General features: G+C 34.8%; 1 protein-coding gene across 1 annotated transcript in view; it reads left to right on the top strand.

Moving 5' to 3' along the window:
• Window positions 1-2,555: 2,555 nt before the first annotated feature.
• The window catches only part of Cals (calsyntenin 1), a 232,321-nt gene continuing 208,629 nt past the window's right edge, over window positions 2,556-26,247 (top strand). The window contains exon 1 of the mRNA XM_090161453.1: window positions 2,556-2,890. Coding sequence (XP_090017579.1) covers window positions 2,767-2,890 — 124 coding nt within the window. The 5' untranslated portion in view covers window positions 2,556-2,766. The remainder of the gene's footprint in view (window positions 2,891-26,247) is intronic.

Here is a 26,247-nt window from a genome sequence, read left to right as displayed (position 1 = left end):
ATTTAATCATTTAAATCCGATTTAATCATTTAAACATGATTAAATCCGATTTAATCATTTAAACATGATTAAATCCGATTTAATCATTTAAACATGATTAAATCCGATTTAATCATTTAAACATGATTAAATCCGATTTAATCATTTAAACATGATTAAATCCGATTTAATCATTTAAACATGATTAAATCCGATTTAATCATTTAAACATGATTAAATCAGATTTAATCATTTAACCATGATTAAATCAGATTTAATCATTTAACCATGATTAAATCAGATTTAATCATTTAAACATGATTAAATCAGATTTAAACATTCTAAACATGATTTAAAGTGATGTAATCAACATAATCGTGATTAAATCGAATTTAAGCAAAATAATCACGGTTAAATTGGATTTAATCTTTGTAGGGGTGCGTCGTTAATCAAGGAAGTGACCTGCCCCTCGGGAAGAATACGCTTTTCCGTAAAATATTTCTGGGTGCTTTCATTGTTTCTTTCTACGTCACCCACCACCAATTTCGCTAAAACTAAACAAAAAATTGGCTGTCCCCAAACATTTTACAAGGAGCTAGGGGAGGCTTACTGGTTTAGTGACTTCGGAGCTCAAACTGATTTTAATTTATTTTCGATACTAATTAAATTAATTATCATTGCAATACTCATATCAACTCTGTGAAAGTATATATATTTATTACTAAGTATTTTATGATAAACTACTATGGCTGTCAATGAAATGTTAAGCCTTAGTTAACAAGGCTATTTAAACATCATCGAAACCGTGCTAACCTTTTCGTTTTTAAATATTTAAATCCTAACTAGTTAAGTAAACTAAATACTTTTATACTTTAAACATTTGATATAACAAATTTAACAATATCACTTGGATTAATTTTAATTCGCCATGTTTTGCAAATACTTACACTCGGTAGCAGACGACATAACGAGCTCAAGAGTCGAGTGAGAGTAAAGACAAGGAGTAATATATACAGTATAACGTTGTTCTAAATCATCCTTGCAAAAACCGTTTTCCTTCCCCCTCTTACCGTAACAAACATTTTATGGAAAGGTCTATTGTGTTTTTGCACAGAGCCCTATATTAGGTGGTTTCTTTTCGCCTGTTCTCGGACTAAAAGTGTACTCTTTTTACCATTCGCCTGTTCCGGGGATCATAATTACTCCGGCCCATAAACTATTCGCTTGTTCCGGAGTATTAGAGCGACTCTTTTTACTCCTTCTGAAAATCTAGGAGCAACAAACTCAAGGAGAACGCAGCTAGCCTTTAAACACGCTAACGCAGTTTTGTGTACAAATTTCATTGGACGAGCCTTTATGCTGAACGTTTTACGGAAAGGGGGAAGACAATTTCCGGATTTTCCCCTTCCGACGGCAGCAGGCGCTGAAGCGTCTAACCAATGAAAACTGTACGCAAGAAAATGCACGACTTTTGACGAGTTGCGTTCTCCTTGTGTGGGGTGCTGTGTTTGTTTCTCGTAGCTGAAAAGGAGGTGTAAAGGAGTAAATAATAATCAGCTACGCTAATACCCAAGGCACCACCTTGGGCCTAAGTCATCAAGCTACGTAGATTGGATTTTGTCGTCTGCTAGCCAGAATTTATCTGCTAAAAAGGGTACAGGCATCCATTTTGGAAAAACGTTTTTACTCCGACTACCACAGAATCGGAGTAAAATGACGTCATAGCCTTACTCTTCTAATCTTACCCTACTCCGAAATGCCGGAACAAGCGAAAAGAAACCACCTAGTGTCTAAATATACTCAAGGCGAAATTAACGACGATAATATACTTCCGAGGGGTAAGACACTCGGCGAACTCGGTGTACACTGCCGTACCTTTGACGGTGCTAAATGGAACTCGCGAACTCTTGAAAATATGTACCTTTAACAGTGCTAAATGCACGAACTCCGTGTACAGATTATCTGAGACTGTCTTACCCCTCGTATACTTCTCAGTTCGGTTGAAAGTCTAAGTCAAACCTGGATCAGAGTATCGATAGGAAATATCATACTTATTAGTATTATGTTACTAATGGTACCAAGCAATTTAAATTTTTAACTCCAAATACCTAAATTAAAGTTTTTTTAAATGGTTACTAATTTGACTTTTAAATATTTACATTTTGGCATTGATTTATATTTAAAAGCCAAATTTGTTATCTTAAGAAATGTTTTTTTTTGTTTGTGTGTGTATGTTATTGGTTTATCTTGTCTTACGTCCATCTTATTCAAGATTGTCTCAAAGTTCAAATTCTTAGGTTTTGTGTCATTTATGAGAGATTAGATTGTGACGTTCCGAATTCTCTTTAAGAATCAGTAATATACCGAGAAATGTGTTTATGTGTTTTGAGGAAATCTGTCGGAAACAAGTTTGGTAGAAAAGAAGGTGCGGAAGCCAGCGCAGGCCTGCCGTGGGCATTTATTCTTTTGCCATCGTTACCACCCTCCCCAGTGCCGCGTCCCCCCGCGCCTTTCCTCCGAGGAAAAGGGCTTTCGCAGTCGGGCGCATACGCAGTAAAACGCGTATATCACGTGGGATTTTCTCTAACCTTCTCGCGCTGTTTCCGCCCCCCCGCCTTTTCCGCAGTTCGCCTCCCTGGGCCAGTGACGTCACTAGACAGATCGCGTCCTCCGTACTGAAGCGCCGCCGCTGCTGCGTCGTCGAAGGAACTTTTCCGCCGATTCGAAAGGAAGCCCAAATTACGGTTTGTTCGGCCATAGCCAAGTGTTGAAAGCCGATTCCGTCGAATGCCTTGGAAAAATTGGTCTTTGCGGATACGCGCCAAAGTCGGACATTTACATGAGACAATGGGATTTCACGTGATTTTCGTCGTTTTAAGTTTATGTGCGGCCATTACTACGCAGAGTTCTGGTGAGTACCGATATTATTTTCGCTTTAATTCTATCGAGCGCTGCCCCTCGCTCGGCCCGCGATTAGCCGCCGCGAAAACCGCGTATCGTTATCCTTATCCGTTGACAACTACCGAAGGCGCGCTAAGCCTCGCCCGTAGAACCACCATGGCCAGTCTCTCGGTTAGGCTTAAAAACGTCGGCTTCATTCTTTCGGAGCAACCGCGTTTGCAACCCGCGCCGCCCGCGGGCTTTCGCGTTCGCCGTCATTCGCTGGCTAACTAGACCCCGCGGTTTGGCGATCTACAAATCGACTTTGCATAGGCTTAGAACTCGACTATTCCTATATTCCTAACAAACTTACGAGGTTTCTTATTTAGCCCTCCTCGTACGAGCCAGTTGCGTTCGCGAAATACGTCTGTTTAAAAATCAATAATTTGAGGTTCGTCGCGTACTTGGCCGTAATTACACGAGACAATTTCGGCCCTTATTCGAAAACTAAAGTCTTGACCGAGGGTCAATCTCGTTTGACGCAAAAACTCGTCTTCGTGCATCGTAACTGGACCTTGTCGTCTACGGATCTCTGTCAGAAAATGTCAGGAATTCTTGTTAGGCCGGTATAGCGAGTGAAGCTATTATTTTGTAATGCGATAATTTATCGTCCGACTTGTTATAAGAAACTTTGCAATGACGAGGCTTAAGTAATAGGTATACCTAAGAAGGTGTAGCCGACCATCCATATATGCCTTCTTAAATACGGTCGAGCTATCTTGGCCTTGGGACATTTTCTATATAGAAATTAAACTTGTGATGGTAGCTCGTAATGTTTTTGTTATGACATAGGCTTAGGTCCGATTCCTCGTAAACCCCCACAACGATAACCGTATAATTCTGCTGTTTTGTTTTATTAGTTTTATACGAGATAGTTGTTCATTACGTACGGTATTTTTACCAAACATTTTCCTGCGAAACGAAGACCTTCGCTCGTAGGACTGGTTTATGTACTTTGCATTTTTTGGGGGTGTATTCTTTGTAGTTTTGACCCCAATTTCTATACAGCTTAACCTTTTAGGGCTTCGAAACGACCACCGATATAAAACTAAAAAAATCCCTGTTTTATATCTTACGGTTATTAAAGAAAATAAACTGACTTTGGAGTTTTATTTTAAACATTTCCTTCCTACAGTTTATCGAATGTTTATTTTGGTTATATTTAAATATTAGGGATATGGGCACAGCCTATATATCGGCTTTTAGTGACCGATATAAACAAAGTTAACTATCATAAAAGTAGTGTATATGATAAAATCATTGTCAAAGACGGTTCAGTACACTGTCATACCATTTTATTCTAATTTTCCATTAAAAAAAGTTTGCAAGAGCATATCCGAATATGTTTCTTTTCATTTTACGTGATACATATTTTCTTTGACAAATCGAATATCGTTGTTTTTTAACTCCCTGTCCAAGAAAAAGGTATGATCTAGCTTCTGAAGTCTGGCGTACATAGCTCGGCCAACAATAAAATATTATCATTAGTTATTTAAACATTAATTAAACATTATAATTTTCTTATTTTTAAATGTTTTTCTGAAAATATTTTTCTTATACCGATTTCGGCCGATACCGATATTAGAAAAATAGGCTGATATATCGGTGCATCCCTATTAAATATAAAAACATTTTTGGGGTTAGTGTAAAGGTGAATTAACATACTAAGTATTTAACGTTACCTAAATATGGTTATATATTAATTTTAAAGTCTTTCAACTCGAATGAACTCAAATGAAAAGTGTTCTAAATCGGGTTTTAATAGTAATTGCGCCTAAGTTCACGTAGCCTGACTTTCGTAATACCGGGTATGTCGTGTCTGGTGACCGTGAAAATTCGTCTACTTTAATAACGGCTTAATTCGCCGCACTAACCTGGCACTAAGTATTTACGCTATATATATACCGCGGCGTCTTCAAATGGAACGTTTTCATAATATTGTTGGACTAAATTATTTAACTCCCACGCTATGAAATGATAGAACCGCATCTCGGAGGCAAATAATAGTATGTTCGCCACTGGGAATTTTATTAAAAACGTGTCAAACGCGTTATATCATAATCCTAAAAAACCTTATTGTTTAATTTACGATATTTGGACACTTTCGAAAAAGAAACAAATTTGAAAGATACGATATATTTGAAGCGATCTAAACTAGAAATCGGAATTCTAAGATAAGGGGAAACGAACCGTGCAAAAATGTCGTATCTGTCTTTTATAACTCGGATGATGTAGGGTCTTTCCCGTAACGGAAGAGACAGTTTATTGTATAAACAAATTATCAAGAAGAGTGTTTAGGTTTAGAGAGAGGGGAGTGATTCCACTTTTCTCTATGGGTGGATTTCAGTTTAGTCTGGCTTCTGGGTTCGCTTTGCTTAATGAGCGTACTGTGTGACAAATCAGGACTGCGCTTTTTTTTGTCCTGTCTTTAGGCTTCGGGGTGGTGATTATCACCTTTGTTTCCTGTCTGGGGTTAAACACTTTTTCAATATACATATCGCGTTTCCCACGTCCTCCTCATCTGAGAAACACATGTTTGTAGTCATCGGTGGGAGAATATGCTGATATTTAATGTAAAACACATGTTTATTGACGGGGGTCACACGTGGGTGTCGAGGAAAAACCGAATTTTTTTTCGCACGAAAAGGCTAATTTCTGTCATTGTTTTTCAATTTGCAACTGAGAGACACTGTATACGTTTAACTGCGTGGTAAATGTGGCGTGTTTCCGGCTAAGGACTACCATCCACCCCTCAACACGATTAATTTAACGATATTTTTTCATGTATAGGTGAAGGTTTTGGGTGTTTGTGCCAAAAAAAGGTGCCAATGGGACACGCTTCGACGGTTTATGAGGCGATTTGTATTGTATCTGTATCTACCTGCGTTCGATTTGCATTCAATTATTTTATTAGTTCCAACAGGACGTGTCTAGTTTGTTGAAATGAAATACGCTCCGAAAACCCGGTAGTATTGTAGGGAATTTTTTCGAAATGCGTTAAAATCGTTTAATTTCAGATAAATATTGCGTACAGAACGTGCTTTTCCCCACTTATTTATTAAATTTTATTATAATTTTTCCTTAATGGACGGTTGTTCAGTTTATAGTTTGTTATAAAGAACTTATTTATTATATTTTGAATAACGTAAAGAATTAATTGTTTTAAACATGGTTTTCGGTATGTTTATTAAAGCAGGTGACCAGACTTCCTATATTTACTATATTTTCCGATTTTCTTTTATAAATTCCTTTATTTTAACCTATTTTCCTATAATTTCACGGTCTTTTGATAATGAAAGAACTTTTTTTGTACGTGTCATAAAACATGTATACAGTGTAAACACTGCCACTTTCGAATAAAATCTTGCGGGCTTTAGAATCCTCTAAGTGATCCAATAATGCAAGAAAACAGTGTACAAAAAATTATTAATATTTTAGGTGATTCGAGTCCAAGTATACCGATATTCAATAATTACCTTATTATTTTTTTCCTATATTTTCCGATTTGGTGTCCTATATTTTCCTATAATTGGCCTATCTAGTTTCCTATATTTTCCTATAGTTCGTCTATTTTATTTCTTATATTTTCGTATAATTCGCCTCTAATATTTATATTTTTCCTATAAAATATAAAAGCCTTACCCTGGTAACCCTGCAAGAAATCAATATGGCTATGTAATATTCAAAGAGAAATCTAGACAACAGCGTAGACCATGTCCAATAATAATAGCAATAATTATTGTTATTATTATTATTATCAGCTAGGCTAATACCCAAAGCACCACCTTATAGGCCCAAGTCATCTAGCGACTTTTAATGCCATTAATTCAGGTGGCCGGATGACAATGCGTAGGAGGGTGGTGGCAAGCCCTTCATGCCACGCGAACCAACAGCTCCCTACACTCACTGTTACCAAATGCACTAATATTTGTACCAAAAATCGTCCCGAAAACTTTGCTCTCGTCCATCCAAAAGCACTCGTATAGTCGTATAGAATCGGAAATATTTTTTCATAGCCCACCTTTGTGAATTTAGGCAGGCCCGCGAAGAGAGGGGGGGAAACCGGGACAAATTCCCGGGGCCCGTGCCGTCTAGGGACCCGGGTTTGAACAATCGAGGTATACCAGAAGTAAATGAACCGAAGTTATCGCTCTACTCCCCTTGTTGGAGGCGTTTTCCTTATGAAGTTACATTTTGACCTCGAATTTGAAATTTTGCGCGCTCCTAGGCCGAAATAAAAATGTTTTGGTTTTTAAGAAACCATTTTTTATCCATAGAAATAGCTATACCCACAATTCCCTTATCGCGTCAAAAGACGGGGATGGAAATTAAGCTTTTATTTGACTCGATTTTCGCATCATTTTCATCAGGAAAACGCCCTCCGATTCTGAGCGCTATTTCGATATCATTTACTTCTGGGTATACTTATCCCGGTTTTTAGTTCGGGGCCCGAAATTCATATTTTACCGGGGCCCGGGCCCGATCTCGGTGGTCCAGAATTTTTACAAAATAGGTATTTCGTGTACTTAATATTATAAGATTTCTGTATTTTTCTATATAAATACGTAATTTAATCGGGAAATAAGTAAATGATAAAAATCTTCGTTTCTCGTGAAACCTTAAGAAATCCTTTAAAAAACGTCACTTCATAAATAGCCTTAATTCGTTTTGATTTCGTAAGAAAATGAAATGACGGCTAGTCGTAACCTTTATCGTCAAAACACGGCGCTGATTGATAGGCGGGAACGGGCCTTTGCTTATAATTTCAATAAAGCGAGATCAGTTTGCTCGAAAAACGAGACAGAAGGAAGTGAAGAAAGCGTGATTTGAAAGAGCTTCGGAATTTGCAACTACTCAAAATAATACACTTTATAAAACTCCCATAACATATCTTTTTTCTCACTCTCGAAAAGCAAACTTTGAACGACGGGCGAGCGGCCGAGCAACCCGGAGAAGGGGTTTTTATCCCTCGGATTCTAGGAAAGACCTTTGACAGATTTTTTTCGCTAGTTGAGCATTTTATTGATCTTGAAACCCCAACTTCGGCACCCTCGGCCCACCCTGGTTCGATATCTGCCATTTTTCGCCCTACCGATTCGAGCTGTCGCCCACCCCGCGGCTCCTAGGCAGGGCTGCGGAAATTGTCAAGTTTCTTATAGATTGGACGCTATCCGCCGCGGTAAGAAAAATATCTTTAAAACATTGACAGAGGGCTCTGGCTTGGTTTAGTTTCTCGCTATGAATATCAAGTAACTTAGTTGTTACTTGTCTATAGGGTAATTCGCAAAGATGGCTCCGAAATAGGGTTCCCATTTATTCGCTCCTTTTTATGGCCTTTTAGAACGGGAAGGATCGAATATAAATATACGAAACAGCCTGTTATTTTCTCACGTTGCTTAAATTTGCCATTATATCTTCGATCGATTTTCTCTCTCTCGCTAGGCACACCTATTTACAAATACCTTCTTTTAAAGAGGAAAACGAGTTCACCTTTATTGTCGCGTTTTAGTGAGAATCAATTTCCCATGCAAAATTTCCATCTCGACTTCCTATTTGCGTATTTGCCAATAGCGTTGAAATTTTTCTATTTGTAGGTTTAATTCTTTTAGAAATGCGAAATAATTTTAGGTTTAATACATTTCGGAAAACCTAATTTGTAAAATTTTCACATTTATTATTATTAATTTGTACAATTTTCGGTCCAATATTTTCACTTTTATTTATATTAATTTGTACAATTTTCGGTCCAATATTTTCACATTTGTTAATACTAATTTGTACAATTTTCGGTCGAATATTTTCACATTTGTTAATACTAATTGGTACAATTTTCGGACGAATATATTCTCATTTGTTAATATTAATTTGTACAATATCCGTCGAATATTTTAATTTTTTTTATTAATTTTTATATGTACAATTTTTACTCTAAAATTTTGTTTTATGAATATTAATTGGTACAATTTCCGCTCGAATAGTTTGGCATTTATCAATAATAATTTGTACTATTTTAACTTAACTTGGTACATTAATACATTTATGGATATTAATTTGTACAATTTTAACTTTTTAAAAATTGGTACAAATTTAATTATAAACTTTTTACATATTAATATCTATAAATATAATAATTTTCGATCTAAACTTATTAGATTTATAAATATTAATTTATGATATTTTCACTCTTGAAAGGAACGTAACGTTTAGTTCTATCAGCCCCAATTGGTTCCAATATCGTCCGCTCCCTACTTTTGACATTTTCGGCGCTGCTTAGTGGCGTATTTCGGAGGAAATTCCTAAAATTATTTGGGGTGCTTCCATAAAGAACTCGTTGATTTATTATTCCCTGTTTAATTTGAAAATTTTACTGACAACCTATAAATAAGACTTTTTTTTCACAATACCAATCTCTAATAATAGCTTTTTGCAATTTATCAAAAACGGAATGACCAACTCTTCGAAAAAATAATTGGGCGACACTAAAATAACGAAGTTTTATTCCCTTTCTTAAAACAAATTAGCGATTCGAGAGTCGTATCATTTTTCGTTATTGGTTCGCTATTCACGAAATATTCCGGCGTGTAGAAGTAATAAAAAACTCTGTCGTGTTTATTACAATCGAAAGATCATTTTTTGTTCCGCCCACCACCACTAGAGGGCCATTTTATTAATCTAGTGGGCGCGAGAAAGTCGGCCTTAGGTTCATTACGCCCTCTGATTAATAAACGGCGCGGTACCGTAAAAATATTTCGGCCTCAAAATTTCTCGGGTAATGACCAGCGAGCGGTCCACCCCTTCTTGACGTACCCCGAAGCGGGCCTACGTACCCCACCCCGCGGACACTGCCTATCCATTCCGTCTAGTTTCCTAGAAAATAGCCGCTTAAAGTCAGCGACGCCAGTCCGGGAGATTTTCATTTGTTGACTTCCTTTTGTCCCCGCTACGAGTTGACCCGGCGCTGAATGCCTTCCTCGTCTTTTAATCAAAGCCCCGTTTCGTAGTCGCCTGCCCCCTCCATCTCATTCCTTTCTGTTTGGTATTCGTGACGCGAGAGGACGCTAGTGGCGTTTTCCCTTCTCCAGCCTTCTATGCCGAGTTTCTGTGATTGGGATTTCTTTTAACTCGCTTAGTTCTCTTCGAGATCTATTTCGGGGCCGAATAAAAGCGATGCTCGCCGAAATACCGATGTTTGATCACGTGGAATGTTACTATTCCTAAAAAATAAAAAATATTCTTCTCCACGAATGTGCGTTTTTTATGGCTAAAAAATGAATTTATTTATGAGTAAACTAGGTAAATATCCAAACGCAACCTACTTCAGGAACTCCTACGAAATATTTCAAACTCGATCGATTCCCAAGATTCAGAAAAATCTTAATGTTTTTATTTTTAAAATATTCAGGGTACTAGGTACTCTGATTTAAAGGTAGTCCAGGCACGTGGCGGGGTGCACTTTAAAATAGTTGGTATATCAGTGGATAATTCAGACATTATTGGTCGGTCCAACTCACTTTGGACTGTAATCCTATTAATATTACTGGGATATCCATTCTCACTCAGGGTTGTCATTTGTCAAGGAATATCAGGGATATGCCAGGGAATTTGAAAATAGACCTAAAAGGTCGCGCTATTTTAATTTTAAAAAGTCAGGGAATTTAAATTTATTTTAAACATTTATGACGGTAATTTTGCTGTAAATTCTACTCTTTATTTAGTGTATTTTAAGCATTTATGTCGGTAATTTTACTGTAAATTCTACTCTTTATTTAGTGTATTTTAAACATTTATGACGGTAATTTTACTGTAAATTCTACTCTTCATTTAGTGTTTTAAACTTTCTGGTCATTTTCAAACGGTTTTTTAGTTAAAACATAAGCCGTTATGAGTTCTTTATACGCCTATATTAAATTCGAATATATACGAAAGATCAATAAGTAACTGTTATTTCTTCACAAGTCGTCTGAAACGCAGATTTTAAACCGAAAATACGAAACTACGCAAGACCGGAAATTAGTCTCCATATAAATTAAAATTTCGCAGGGCGAGTCCACATTTTTACCCACCTTTTAATATAGGCGTATAATAAAATATGTTGAAGTAAATTCATTAACTTGCGACAAAATTAAAATATAAAGTAAAAAAAAAGTTCAGGTTTTGCCTGTACGATGATCATGGAATTTGAAACCGAAAATATTGTTCCAACCTTGTAACTTTGCAAACAAAAAACCAAAAACGTAAATGAATGAAATTCCATGATGGTGCAACTGGGGTTTTTTTCTATTGGATAATTACTTGGTCTCGCTTATTTTTCGTGGCTCCGTCCCCTCAACGAGAGAGAGAGAGATGATTCTCTAGAAAAAGAATCTTTCCGCTTTTAGTCGATTTGTTTCGGGCGCGCGCCATTGGCTTTGATCTCATTAGTCCCAAAATAGCCCAACGCCGCCGAGTAATGGAACAAGATGCGCTTCCTCGATTCCTAAATTAGGCCTACTACGGTTCGATTCAATCGCCATATCGCCGCTTACTAACGAGGGCGAAATCGCAAAAGAAATCTTGCAAATGTTAGACGCCAACGCCGATCGGTTTTCAGGGTTGCAACACGTCAGGGAAAAGTCAGGGAATTTAAAAATGGGCCTAAAAAGTCAGGGAAATGTCAGGAATTTTAAGAATTGGTAAAAATCAGGGAAAAGTCAGGGAATTCAATTTTATCTTGGCACTTTTTGAATTTAATTCAACTCTAGATCTATGACAAATTCCACGATTATCATTTATTTCCTTGAATGTTTGGCTAATTTTTTCAACATTGCAATAACCTTTTTACTGAAATATAAGTTCATATAAATTTATTAACTTCTGATAAAAGTAAAATATAAAAGAACAATTTTGGCCTTAATAAGTCAGGGAAAATCTGTTAAAATGGTCAGGGAAAACAGGGAATTTGAATCTGAAATTTTGTGGCAACCCTGTTTTTCTTGCGCCGCCGCCGACGGTTTTGAACGGCGCGCCGCCGACGGTTTATAAATTTTTTTTAACAGTGCTACTAGATTTTCCGTTGATATCAGTTTCTTTGCAGCTTAAACAAAAATGTAGTTATTTCGTTTTTACATTTCAATAGACCATTCTATAAAATAATACTTTTGTGTACAGATAGGCAGAAGGCTTGGCTCGATTTTTCACGAACCAGGGCGGCTCATAAAAGGATTCTCTGGCAAACCTGCCAACCTAGTTGTTTGGATAAATAGTGGATTTTTTATCTAAGTTTTACTCATTTAACGGTTACAATTTTATACAAACCATTATAAATAGTTAATTAACTATATATCATTTTGTAAATAGTTCAGTTATAGAATTACTATATTTTTAAATATACTATCTTCACGTAAGCTACCTTAGCTATATTTTGAAAATCCCATTCAAATGAGAATGAGCATAAGTTAAATTTTTTAATCCAAAGAATATATGCTTTTGCGAGTCTTTCTGAAGTAGCACTATGTTGTCTTAGTGAAAGTGTTTGGCCTGTTTAGCTAGGAATTTATGGAAAGTTCTATTATTACTTTGGTAGTGCAAATAAAAGAAATTTCATATAAACGCCCCTAACGCGGCCGTTACAGTTTCGTTGTTCTACGCCTCCCCGACCAAAAAAGTCGACGCACGCCGATGGAAAATCACCGTATCGCCGCCGCAGGTCAAATTTCGCGGCGTCGGGTGGTACATGTACTATAGACTTCATTTCGCGGCAAAACATGGGCGCCGCCATTATTGACTATTTCCCGTTACAGTCACCATTATTCATCACCTAGTAGTGATTTTGGAGAATTTCTCCCATGTTCGTACAATTATTCTAAAGGCCCGGGCCCCGGAAAAATATTAATTTCGGGCCCAATAGAGCCGTAATTATTGGAGATGACTATACATTTTAAGAACCTCGTTTCTTCCAAATCGGGCCCCTAAGGTTGCACGGGTCATTTGTACAGGCTTCCTGTCTACAGGCGGGCAACCCAGCGATCCTATAATTCCTATAAAATTCTATATTTTTAAATTGTTTTATATTATCCTAGAAATGTTCTATAAAGTTACTTAGAATGTCTTCGAAATATTTATTTAGCGACATAATTCTTGCCTGAAAAATATAGCCTAATCCTTTTTCAGTTAACCATAGACCTTTCTATAAATTCCTAGCTAAACATGCCAAACACTTTCACAAAGACAACATAGCGCGCTCCTTCATTAGGACTAGCCAACTTGCCTATTCGGCCTTTGGTTTAAAAAATTTTGCTTATGCTCATTCCTATTTGAATGGTATTTTCTAAAGCGTCACCCATAAAGTGAATTTTCAAAATATAGCTAAGGTAGCCTACGTGAAGATAGTGTATTTCGAAATATAGTAAGTCCATAACTGAATTATGTACAAAATTAACGAGATATAGTTAATTAACTATTTATAATGGTTTGTATAAAACTATAACCGTTAAATAAGTAGGATTTTGATCAAAAATTTACTATTTATTTAGACAACTAGGTTGGCAGGTTTGCCAGACAATCCTTTTTTGAGCCTCCCTGGTTCATGAAAAATTGGGCCAAACCTTCTGCGTCTCTATACACAAAAGTAAATAACCACATAAGTAGTATTTTGATTGTTAACTATGCCCACTTCTTCGTGTATTTGTAATTATAACGTTTTTTATGCTGAAATTTATTAGGCCTATATTATCATATGCAGTGGAAAAAATGGATAATAAGGGTAAATTGCATTAAAAATCTCAAACAACTAATTACATTTCAGTTTTTAATAAATTTAAAATTTATTTTCATTGATATTTAACGAACTTTTTATAATTTTAAAAAAGTTTTGTATATATTCTGCAATATGATTAGCTGGGTTAAGTCCGCGCTTGAAAACTCGTAGATTTAACGTGTAGACGTAGCTTTACCGTGCATAGACTCTATGCTTCACGTTCCTCAGCGCCGGCTTAACCTGCCTAATATTTTAATGGATCTTTTTGCCGTTGGGTTTAATTATCTCAACGAGAATTCGAGACGGTGAATAAGAGATAAAATCCTAGTAGAACTCTGTAGTTAATATTTTCGTTCATTTATTGGCCCATCTTGACTCCGGAGGGGCAAATGATCCTTTTTATTATGTAGCTGTTTAGTTTACGGTAGCCACTAGCAATTACGTATCGAAAATAATTGGCCATTTGTACGAGACGTCGTTACTAAACATAAGCTATGACGAAACAACTAAAATAATATTCTGATAAAGGGACGAATTTCATAAATATAGATTTTGTTGACATTATTTCCGCAAACGTGTTCCTACTAGGGAATAGAGGGAGAGTATATATAGGGCTTCGTCGCTGTCTGTTACAGGAATATGGCGCCCTCTATCTAGTGGAGTTAAAGGTTAAATTTAAAAATAATTTTAAAATTAAACTAATTAAATTAAAATCAAGAATTAAATTAATATTACAATGTAATTCTTGATTTTAATGTAATATTAATGTAATTCTTGATTTTATTATAATATTAATTTACTTCTTGATTTTATTATAATATTAATTTAATGCTTGATTTTATTATAATATTAATTTACTTCTTGATTTTATTGTAATAATTTAATTATGGATTTTATTGTAATTTAATTCTTGATTTTATTGTAATTTAATTCTTGATTTTATTGTAATTTAATTCTTGATTTTATTGTAATAATTTAATTATGGATTTTATTGTAATTTAATTCTTGATTTTATTGTAATAATTTAATTATTGATTTTATTGTAATTTAATTATTGATTTTATTGTAATTTAATTATTGATTTTAATTACATTTTTATCTTTTCTGGCCAGCTGATCGGTTTTGTGGATAGCACCGTTCCAAATTTTGAATGTGGTTGTGTAAAGAAAAGAGGGTCGTATAAAATAATATTATATTTCTCGCTGGCCAGCTGGTGTCTTAGATATTTCTTACTAAGGTATTTTTTCTTCGGTATTATTATTTTTTGGGGCTACTCTATCTCTTCAATTTCAGCGTTGGCAGGTGGCCCTTTTTGCAAGTTTTCGACCAACTGGATATAAGGTTTACTCTCGCTCTGGTCGGCCACTGGTTTTCTTTAATCGTCTGGACGATTGTGCGCACTTTGTGCCCATTTCCCTCCTCGCTCTCCCCTCTCGTCGTTTTTGGCAGTTTTAAAGGGTTTTTAAAATAGTTTCTTCCCTTTTTTTATCGAGAGCCGTCGCTTCCGGCGCTTTTTCTGTATTGTTCGGTCGCTCTTCTTTGGCAGAAATGTTTGATGTTTGCCCTCTCAACGAGATAGCCAGGGCCGACGACCTGTGGGGTTTTGTTGTTCGGTTCTTCGGTTTCAAATTCGAAGCTTAGAATAGCGAAGGGTTGCCACAAATATTGCGCTCGTTTTGATTGTGAAGAAAATTGATTTTCAAACGTATTTTTTTTGCTCCGCGCCTAAAATTACCGATAAATATCGATTTAAAAGCGCTAGAATCGTCTTAAACTGGCAGAAATGTTTACCTTTAACTTTTATCTCAATTTTATGTGAAAATAAGTTATTTTTTATCTAAATGTTTGTGTTGAATTAATCTACTTTTACCTTAGTTTTGGTTAAAATAATCTAAATTTAAATTAATATTGTTTAAAATAAGCTACTTTTATCCTAATTTTTTGTGTTGAATTAAGATATTTCTACCCCAATTTTTGTGTTGAAAAAAGCAATTTCTACCCCAATGTTTGTGTTGAAAAAAGCTATTTCTACCCCAATGTTTGTGGTGAAATAAACTATTTCTACCTTATTTTTTAAGTGGTAATGTCGAGATATTGTCTACTTTCGTCTCAATTCTGGAAACAATAAAATAAAATTATTTTGACTAAATTATTTTTCATCGTTGAAGGTTACCGATGGTAAAAGTAATTATACATGGCAGGCTATTTCCAATCGATCCCGGATGTAATAAATTTTGGGTTACCGATAATGGAATTAAAAACAGCCAGACAGTCGCGATTTCGAAACAAAGAGTTGACTCGATGAAATAAATAATTTTTTCGTGACTTGGCGTTAGTCCTCCCAAGTTGTTTCTAGAATGAGGAAAGTAGGATTGCTAAATCCTGATAAATGCTAATATTATAACTTGTTTTAAACCAATTTTTTTGGTTTTACAGGAACACGACAAAGCCTAGATTTAATATTTCCAATTTGCAAACGATTTCAAAATCCTAAACCATCTTTTATTATTTTTCCTTATCTGATAAGAAAGTTTTATATTTGTCTTAGAAATGATGACGTAGGAATAGTGGCGTTTTTTCTTAGCACATGCTATTAAAAAAAATATTTTTCTTTCTTCATCGAAGGTTAACTGGAACCCATTTTAAAGGTTTTCTTTAAAACAATCTGAAATGGAAATAAGCTATCGACTATTTTATCGCGGAAAGTACCTTTTCTATTTTAATTTTCCGATTTTGTTGTGTCACTGAGTGATTAAATTGGGGCTTTTATGATAAGTTTTTCTCCCTGCTAGTAGAAAATGGGACACCCACGTGACACGGCTTCCTTACTTTTGGCCAAACATGGAGCCTCTTGAGTTTTTGTAGTTTGCTATATGTTGTAGTCTTATTGGAGAGCTTCATATGTCTGTACGACCTAGTGTTCCGAGGTGGGAAATGTCAGGTGGACAATAGTGTGGAAAATTCCGGCCTGGCCAAAAGTGGATAATATTTTTACCACAGAAAATTATAAAATAATAAAAAAAATATTGTAACACAAATTTCAGATTTGGGCTACTTAAGGCAAATATATATGCATAGATTCTATGTCAGATTCTGATTAACATTAGAATAGTCGATTAATTTTTGGAATAATAAATTATAACATTGTAAGTTCAGTAAACTAAGACATTTTTACAACAAACTTCTTTAAAGTTCAATTCCATTTACTTGTTTAAGCTTTGAAACACATTTTTTCTTTATTAGCCAATTTTCCAATATTTGCCAATATTTGCCACTGGCCTGGACCTTTCTCCAAAAAGGTCCAAACTCTAGCCACAAAAATACTTGTATACTAGAGTATATCTATAATATTTTTGACTTGTTGTTATATAAACGGAAATTAATTGGTAGGTGGTAGTTGTAAAGCGCTCACGTCACAGCTCAAGGTACTAGACGGTAGCTTAATTTATTTCATTTCCGATCTGCCTAAGTGACGTGATTGCGTAAGGTAAATTCCCTTTTGGGCAGCTTAGTCATTGTTGTGCTCTTTTACTAATATTTTTGCAATCAAATTTCGTAAGGATGACTTTTTCTGTTAATCTTTTCTGAACTTTATGAATTCGGTGTTATTATTTAAAAACCCATTTATTTGATTTTGATTGTTTAAACATTTAATGCCTTTTTTTCTGTAGATAGCCTAAGGTAGTGCTGATTATGATTTATTATTATTATTGTTAATGATTAGACTCTTATTGAAATCAACTTGATTTAAATAAATTTTTATATAGTATTTTTGAAATAGAAACACCTCGCCAATTGCTATAATTTAGGTTTAAATATAATCTTCTTGTACTTCCCCCCCTAATGTTGCATTGGATTGTACCTGTGGGTGGAGATTCCGCCGCATTTGTTTTGTAAAAGTACCAAAATAGGTTTTAAAAAATAAAAACTTATACGATTATTAGCTTAAATTGAATCAATTCATTATACATATATATATAGTCTTTAAAAATTAAAACATTTGTTTTAGGTAAAATTATGATACTAAATTATATAAAACTTTGAAATTTTAATTAAAATAAAAAATCAATAAAAATACGATTTAAATAAAAAAAATCGATTTATTTGATTTTTTTTAGTAAATCAAAAAATTGTCAACCTATACTTCAATATGTCCACCAATGATCCTGTCGGGGCTAAAAATTGAAAGCCTAGTGATGTCACGAAATATTTCTCGCTTTAAAAGTGTAGGCTCAATGTTCTATGAGACAAAATTTAATGAAATCTACCCAGCTGGCGGCGCTGCGTTGCTAGTAATACATATTCATATTTTAACGAATTTCGCCTCCTTTAAATAATAATGAAATTTAATGAATGTTATCAATGTCTCCTGAAATATTAATTTGGTTACTTTCCGCTGTTTTTGAATAATATATTCCATCTCGTGATGGAATGTGAATATTAATGATTTTAATATTTATGTTTTTTATTTGTAGCTGTACAATTTTGAATATTTAATTAGTAGTAAAAACTATATGGTAATATTTGAATCTCGCTTATCAAATATAAAATTTAATATGGCGAAGTTGGAAAACCGTCCGAAAATGGTACGCCATGATTTTATAAACAAACGAAAATTTAACTAATGGTTTGGTTCCCTCAACCCACCAGAATGTAACGATTAATCGCGTTCATTTGCTAATGCGCGGGCGAGTTTGAATAACAATTGAATGAGCACGCGGCTTCTTTTAATTTTTGTCAGTTAAATCGGAGCCCTGTGATTAAAGACGGATTTTTATAACCAAGTTTGGACTTTTCTTTTGTGCGATGATAAATGGTCTGTGTGGGAGATTTTCCCCATTAATTAGTCACACACCTGACTCAATTCCGCCCCCATACTCTTAATTCTTATAGTCTCAGGACTATAGCCGCTGCTAGGAACTATTTTCTGGTTTTACTACGCCGTACCATACACCGTTGGCTACGTTATTATAAAGGCCTGTGCACGGGAAGGTTTTGAAATTCATTTTTGGAATTTTAGTTCGACAATAGGGGTACGTTCAATAACGCTTATCAAAAACATCGAAGAGTAATCGATGTCAACATTTTGTTACTGTACGATTTTTCGCTTTAGTCCCATTCGACCGAAGGCGGTTTTTGAGGTGTCCCATTCGACCGAATTCCGCCGAAACGCGCGGTTTTTATGTGTCCCATTCGACCGAACGCTTTTATGTGTCCCATTCGACCGAACGCTGCTATATAAATTGGCTTTTGCTATGTTTTCAATTTAGTTACTGAAGTCGTTTGCAATGGAGCGGATAGCTAATAAAGGATGGTATTTATACATCAATCATAATTATTTATTCCGTCTTAATAAAAAGAAAGATACAAATTGCTATTTTTCTTGCCGAAACGCGATGTGTAAAGTCAAGAAAAGTAACGGAACCAAAACTGAAATAGTAAACTTAACCAACTCTAACCTAACCTAACCTAACCTAACCTAAACATGGATCTTCGATAGTACATACCTTATAAATAAAATACCAAATCACCCCGCCAATTGGGCTACATTTTAAAATTCTTTCGGTCGAATGGGAATAAACGGATTTTTCGCGTCTCCGATTTGACGTCACGATGGGCATCCGATGCTCATCAAAAAACCATCTCGGAGGAGTAAAAATTATACAACTGCAGTTTTAATCAACAATTCTACTGGTTTGGTCAAAGGGCTATCATTTAATTGGAATGGCTCAGCTACTGCAATGGCCGTTTTCGCTTTTTTAATAAAAGACTGATCGTTGCAACAATAAAGAATATTGTCGTCAACAATTTCGTCATTTAGCAACTCATTAATTATTGAAAATAATATTTATCGCTTCCTCTGAGATTTTCGGGCCCCGAACCATTAATAGCCGCCATCTTTAAAAACAGCGCTGACTAGAAATAATACCGTTCAGTAACTTCCTAGGTCACTATGACGACAAGCGTATTTATTATTTCAGATCAAACTAAATTTAATAATTTAAAAATTAATTTTAGTTTACAATAGAGGTACACGTAAATTCAGAGTAAACTAAATTACGAGTAGTTAATTTTAATGAAATTAAAGTATAATTTGCTATGAGTTTCTGTATTATAAACTAAATTACCAGTAGTAAACAATTTTAAATAATTTAAGTTTAACTTTGGTTTACAATACCGCTGCACGGAAATTCAGAGCAAACTAAATGAAAAGTACCTTTTTAATTAAGATTAATTTAAATTTTGGTTTACATTACCACCGAACGAAAATTATTAATTAGTCGAGAAAGAGGCAAAAATATAAAAAAATAATTAAAACAAAAGAAATCTGATTTTAAATCTAATAATAATAAAAAACATAATCTAGGCCTTGTGTTTGTGACTAATCAGCCTCTATCTAATTTAAGTAACCTTTTATATTACTGGAATGGAGAATTTAACTGAAAATAATTACGCTTGATACGGGTTACCCCGTGTAAATTGTCCGTATAGGGGGCTAGGGGCTTCAAAATTATTTTCCCTCGCGTTGCATTTTATATCGCAACCTAAATTTTCCTCTTCTATAAATCGCATTCTTCGAGTGACTTCCCCCATGTATTTTGGTATTTTACAAGGCCGGCTTCAAATATTAATTAAAAATATTTCTTTCCATACCGTAACTTTTTAATTCTATCATTCCACAAACTTTTTAGTTTTTTGTTCCCGTAGTTCTGTTTTAAATAACCGGTTTCTGAATGCGTAAAGCGCTTATCTCGAGTTACTAGTTTATGGCCATGATCAGGATTTTCACTTCCGTTCTTGATAACGTTCATCTTTGAATAGAAATTGGGAATTGCGCTGGCATTGGTTTTATTTACCTTGTCCGCGCGAAAGTAGGGCTAGCCCGAAATATAATTTGATAAGTGACGGTACAACAGTGATGCCAAATCGCGAAAATAAAATTTCCCTTTCACGGCGTGAAAATTTACCTTCTCTAGACAAATATTCCCTAGTTTGACAAAACCTAAGAGACATTCATAGTTACATCAAGGATACAGTATCCTTGGTTACATTAAAAACTACATGTATTTTTCATTCTGACGTAAACAATACTCTAAACTAGTGAAAACTAAATAATTAAATTGTTTTCAAAACAATTATCCCATATTATAAAACTTAAGCGCCATCTAGATTCTCAATATCGAACTATATAACCATATTTAATCTCTAATATTACTTGATTTTTAAATTTAGATTTTTGACGAAGGCTTAAATAAAATACCGAAACAAGATTGGATGTTAATATTATCAGTGGCTAAATTTGTTTTTTTTTTCTTAAATTTAATGAATTTAGTCAGCTGTTGTGAATTTTTAATAGTTTCGAGAATTTTCGATTTAATTTCCATTTTCCCCAATTTTCTAGGTCTAAATTTCCCTAGATGTGGGAAATATCCCCCAATCTGGCATCACTGACGTAGAATCGGTCGATACACCCAATTCAAGTCGCGCACAAGACTTTCAATTACGTAAAGAAAGTTTTCGTTTTGTTTACAAATTCGTTTCGTAAAACAAAAACCACACCGTCAACGTAACTGGATTTATTGCGTTAAGAGCGTGATTCGATTGGGCTTCCAGTTTCCTAGCTTTAACTCCACGTTCATTTTAAGTTGTACTTTTTGTCCGGGTTTGGGATGGGTTCTCTCGCGGCACACCTGTCCGGGTAATGACTGATGCTAGTTTGACTTCAGCCTGTTACCCACCCTCGTACGAGTAGCCTGGCTTACGCCGTCGAAGCCCGTACCCCCGTCCCTTCGCTTAATAAGGAGTGTTAGGTGACACCCTGTCTGATGATTGGGGTAACCCACACTGGCTGCGCCAGATGCCGAATTCAATTTTTCCGGCGCCTCGAGACAAGGTAGTTTGTTTAGCCATAGCGGGCTTTTTAACCAGCGTTCGTCCTTGTTGGATTAGTAATGGCCTACGTGTTTTTCCACGTCTTCCCCCCCCCTTTCGCGCCCCCCTTTCGCTATTCGCCAGCTGCTGCAGATGGCCCGTTTGGGTGCATTTCGTCCACCTTGGATTTCTATATCTATCCCATATGCTTATGTTTTAAGTGTCCCTGCCTCACCCGTTCGCCGCTAGGGGGATATATGATTCTTTTATGCAAATAAGCTCCCTTTTATCTTAATTCTGGAGAGTCGCTTATTATCGGTAATAATTGAAAATCCGCTCGCAGATTAGGCTTATCTTTTACGCTTCAAATTTTGAAGGGCTCTACCGCGATTGTTTTTGCCTGTTGTCGTTAAAAGAGATTATTCAAGTTGATTTGTTGCCGCCAGGGTTGCCAGCTCGCAGTGTTATGAGGTGGACAATAGATCGATTTACAATTTTTAACGTGCAAAGACGACTTTAAAGGGGTAAAATTCATCCGAGGTAACGTGCTGATGGCGTTATTTGTTAGTAGATGGCGCTCTGATAGCAACATGACGTCATAATTTTGATTTTCAACGATTGGTTGAAAGTTTTCAGTTTTTAGTGGAGAACGGTTTTGTCGAGATTTAAAATTCAAAATTATCTTCCCTGATTGGATAGTTTAAAATTGTACTATAGTGCCATCTATGGCGGAGAGTGTTAACTACTGTTAAAATTAATTGTTAATTTAAATTACAAAAATTATATATTTTTAATAAGAATTTAAAGTACTATAATTTAGTAATTAATTAATATCTTTTTAAAAAGTTCATTTTTCATAAACTTTATAGTGTCGCCATCTACCTCAAACATTATTAAATAGGAAGGTACCTCGGGTGGATTTCGCCCCTTTTTGCATATTTCCCTGTAGGCAATATGTGAATGCGTCTATAGTGTGAAAAATAGTGCCAAATTCCGTCCTGGACAAAAGTGAATTCCGTGGACAATAAATATTTTTACCACAGAAAATTATAAAATAATAATAAAAAAAATATTTTAACACCAATTTCAGATTTGAGCTACTTAAAGGGAGCATAACCTTTTCAGATATTTGAGGCAATACATAATTCCCTCCCCCCATTTTTCTAACCACGTATTATACGTAGTGTGAAATACAGTGGTTTTTGAGGAATTATCCTACTAAAAGTATCCCCGCTTCGGCGCTTCGGTAGTGCTTTAATTTCTCATATCTACTAGAACGCCTTTCGTGAATCTAAAACCACGTACCTCATTATTAAGAAATCATATTTGAATAAATATCCAAACTATAATGAAAATATTTAATTTATAGCTCGGATATTGTGGTTTATATGTTAATTAAGGGTGCATTTAAAAAGTAAACACTAAATATGAGACAGTAAAGGTTTCAAGTGAGAAAACCTCTTCAGGGCGGGCACGCTTCCTCTAATTGAAGAATTGGGTGTTTCTACTATCGTTCTAGACTAGCGCCATGAGCGAATAAAGGGAGAGGCTATGGCGCACCCTACCAAACAAGGAGGGCTCTACTCCCTTTAATTAAGGCAAATACATATTCGTAGGAATGGTCAGATTCTGATTAAAATTAGAATAGTCTGTTAATTTTTTGGAATAATTAATTCTAACACTGCAAGTTAAGTGTAAACTAAGACCTACTTACAATGCACTTCTTAAAAATTTAATCTAATTACTTTTTTAAGCTTAAAAATGCAATTTTACTTTATTAGCCACTTTTTGTCAATTTTCCCCTATTTGCACCTTTTTGTCAATTTTCCCCTATTTGCCACTTTTGTAAATTTGCGACTATTTGCCACTTTTTGTCAATTTTCCCCTATTTGCACCTTTTTGTCAATTTTCCCCTATTTGCCACTTTTGTAAATTTGCGACTATTTGACACTATTTGCCACTTTTTGTCAATTTTCCCCTATTTGCGACTTTTTGACAATTTTCCCCTATTTTCCACTTTTTGCCACTGGCCTGGACTTTTTAGGAACACTGCAAGCTCGCTTCTCAGATTATCGCACAAAACCTATTTAAAGTAGCCCAATTTTCCACCCAAAAAAGATTTCGGTATTATCAAATTAGTTCCATTTTCCGCCCAAATTTAAACAATGCCAACTAATTTCCTAACGATGCGTATTAGTTTATAATATAATAATCAGCTAGGTTAATATTGTAAAACTTTGTTTAAACAATATCCACTACTAAACTTTATTAATTTATTAAAAATTCCTCAAAGTGAACCTCGAGCGTTCATCAGTTGATTAAATGAGTCTAGAAAAAAAGTATTGTTTCGCGGGAACCCCGCGAAGCTTCTTTGGCTCTTTTCGACCCTTGATGTCCCCAGCTAGAGACAATTTTTAACGTTATCAGGGCCCACAGAGGTCCTATAATTTCTATAACATCCTATATTTTTAGCAAAATCCCCAAAAACGTCCTACAAAATCCTATAAAATCCTATAATTTTGATATTTTGCCCATTTCAAATCCAGCCACTCAGTTAAATTGCTAGATTTAGCTATAGGATAAATTCCTATACAAAGTCTCATTCTAATCTATATACTTTTGTTATTGTTAACATGGTTAGCTACTAGCAAATTTTTATTGATAAAATGGTTAGTTTCTATTTTTTATGTTAAAATCAAAGATTTATTTCACTGAATACTACAGATTTTGTTTTTAAATGCCTAAAGTTAGTAAATGAAAGCGTATATAGTCCTATGAAATCCTATAATTTTGAAAAAAAGGTCCTATAAAGTCCTATATTTTTAGAAATATAATCCTTTTTTACCTATAAGGTGGTCTGTGGTTTTATTTAGGAATAAAATTCAAATAGTACGATTTTTTGAGTGTTTTAAGGATTTTAACCTGCGGGTTTTGATTTTTAATAAACGTTTTTTTTTAAATGTCTAACACAAAAATAAAATCTGAATCTGAATCGGAATTTTTTAAACTTAACTGATATTACATTTTTGGTACAGAAGCAACTATTAATTTAAATGAAATTAAACCAGGTTTGAATAAAATAACAGGATTTGGTTGTAAAGATTAGTTTACCAACCCTGCTTTGGAATTTTTGAAAATTTCAATTGTTTTAGGTTGATTCCTTTATTTTCAAGATTTAGCAAAAAGTATCATGAAATCCAAAAGCACTAATTTTAAAACGAATTTTACGAAAGCGTAAAAGCGTAGTTTCTTTAAAACATGATTTTCAATTTTGTAAATCTGGGTGGGATTATCTCGAAACACATCCGAACACCATTATATTTTGAATAATATTTTCATTAATTTTATTATTTTTTACCAAGAATGTATTAAATTTAAAAGAGAATAGGTGGCCGACACTAAAGTCCTTGTTTTACGAAAAAAATTCTAAGTACCGTTGGAAACTTTGTGCAGTTGAAACAACAATAAAACTTAAAAATTGTCCGGCGAAGAACGGAAGGATTCTCGTCATTACCAGCGAAAGTGCTAACTCTTTCTCTCCTTAATGATTCAATGTAACAATCTTCTTTTTAATTATTTCACGTTTTGGTCGTTAAGATTTAAATCGCTTTAGGGTGGCACCTTTTCATTTTGTTCTTTCTGTTAGAACTAATCACAAACCCATTGTCTATTGGAATCATTTTTACCTTTTTTCACAAGGTTAATCTCGAAATCTCTCTCCCAAGACCTTCTTTATTTCCATTTTATTTCTAGAAAAGCGTGCTTTTGGAGCTGAAGAGATTCGTAAATTTTTTCCTCCCCAACCCGTATTAAACGAAGATTTGTTTGCCGGCAGTTCCTTTTCTAAGTATATAAAATGGCAGCGCACCCTGGAGGTAAAATGGGCAGAGTTAAAGAAATGTCGGCGCTAGATGGCGTGGATCTGTGAAGTAATTCGCTTTATTCGGCCGGCGATCATTACGTCCTGATGGAGGGCTGCCGCGTGAAGAAAATGAACTCGCCACCTCGCGTGATTTGAGTGCCTGGCCGCCTTACCGGCTAGTTTCCCGTAGCACCGGAGAGAGGGTAAAGTTAGCGTGTTTCATTCAATTGAAACGCGGCTCGGTCAGTGGCGATCTTACTCTTATTATTTTTGGAAAAGGACCCTTTCTTCACCTTTTCATTCCAGCCCTCTTTTTCTTAAATTGAGACTCTTTTATATTCGAGGGTCTTATACGTACATTCTTTTCTTATTGAATACATTTTGTAGAATTGGTTCTGGTTTAAAGGGGAAGTTTTAACTTACGACATTCTGCCTTTATGAAATTAATTACGTCACCGAGCACGAGACAATCTGATTGGTTCTATAAATTTTAAAGTGAAAGTTTTAACTTACGACATTCTGCCTTTATGAAATTAATTGCGTCACTGATCACGAGGCAATCTGATTGGATCTATAAATTTTAAAACGAATGTTTTAACTTACGACATTCTGTCTTTCGGTATATAGTCTTATATCTAGCCACAAAATCTGTGATGTTTTCGTATTAAATGTAATATTACCATTCAACAAAAGTTCCTTTAAAAGCATTGGTTTTATCTTTATTAAAATTATTATTAAAACAAATAGTCATTTTATAGGAAATTCTAAGATTCATTTTTAGGTAACTATAGGAAATTATAGGAATAATTTTAATAAAGATAAAACAAATAGTCATTTTATAGGAAATTATAGGAATAAT

This window comes from Leiobunum rupestre, chromosome 10 (assembly GCF_980474605.1).
Source record: "Leiobunum rupestre chromosome 10, qqLeiRupe1.1.hap1, whole genome shotgun sequence".
NCBI classification, from domain to species: domain Eukaryota; kingdom Metazoa; phylum Arthropoda; class Arachnida; order Opiliones; family Sclerosomatidae; genus Leiobunum; species Leiobunum rupestre.
Note: the sequence above shows the minus strand (reverse complement) of the source record. Positions and strands in the feature narration are given on the sequence as shown.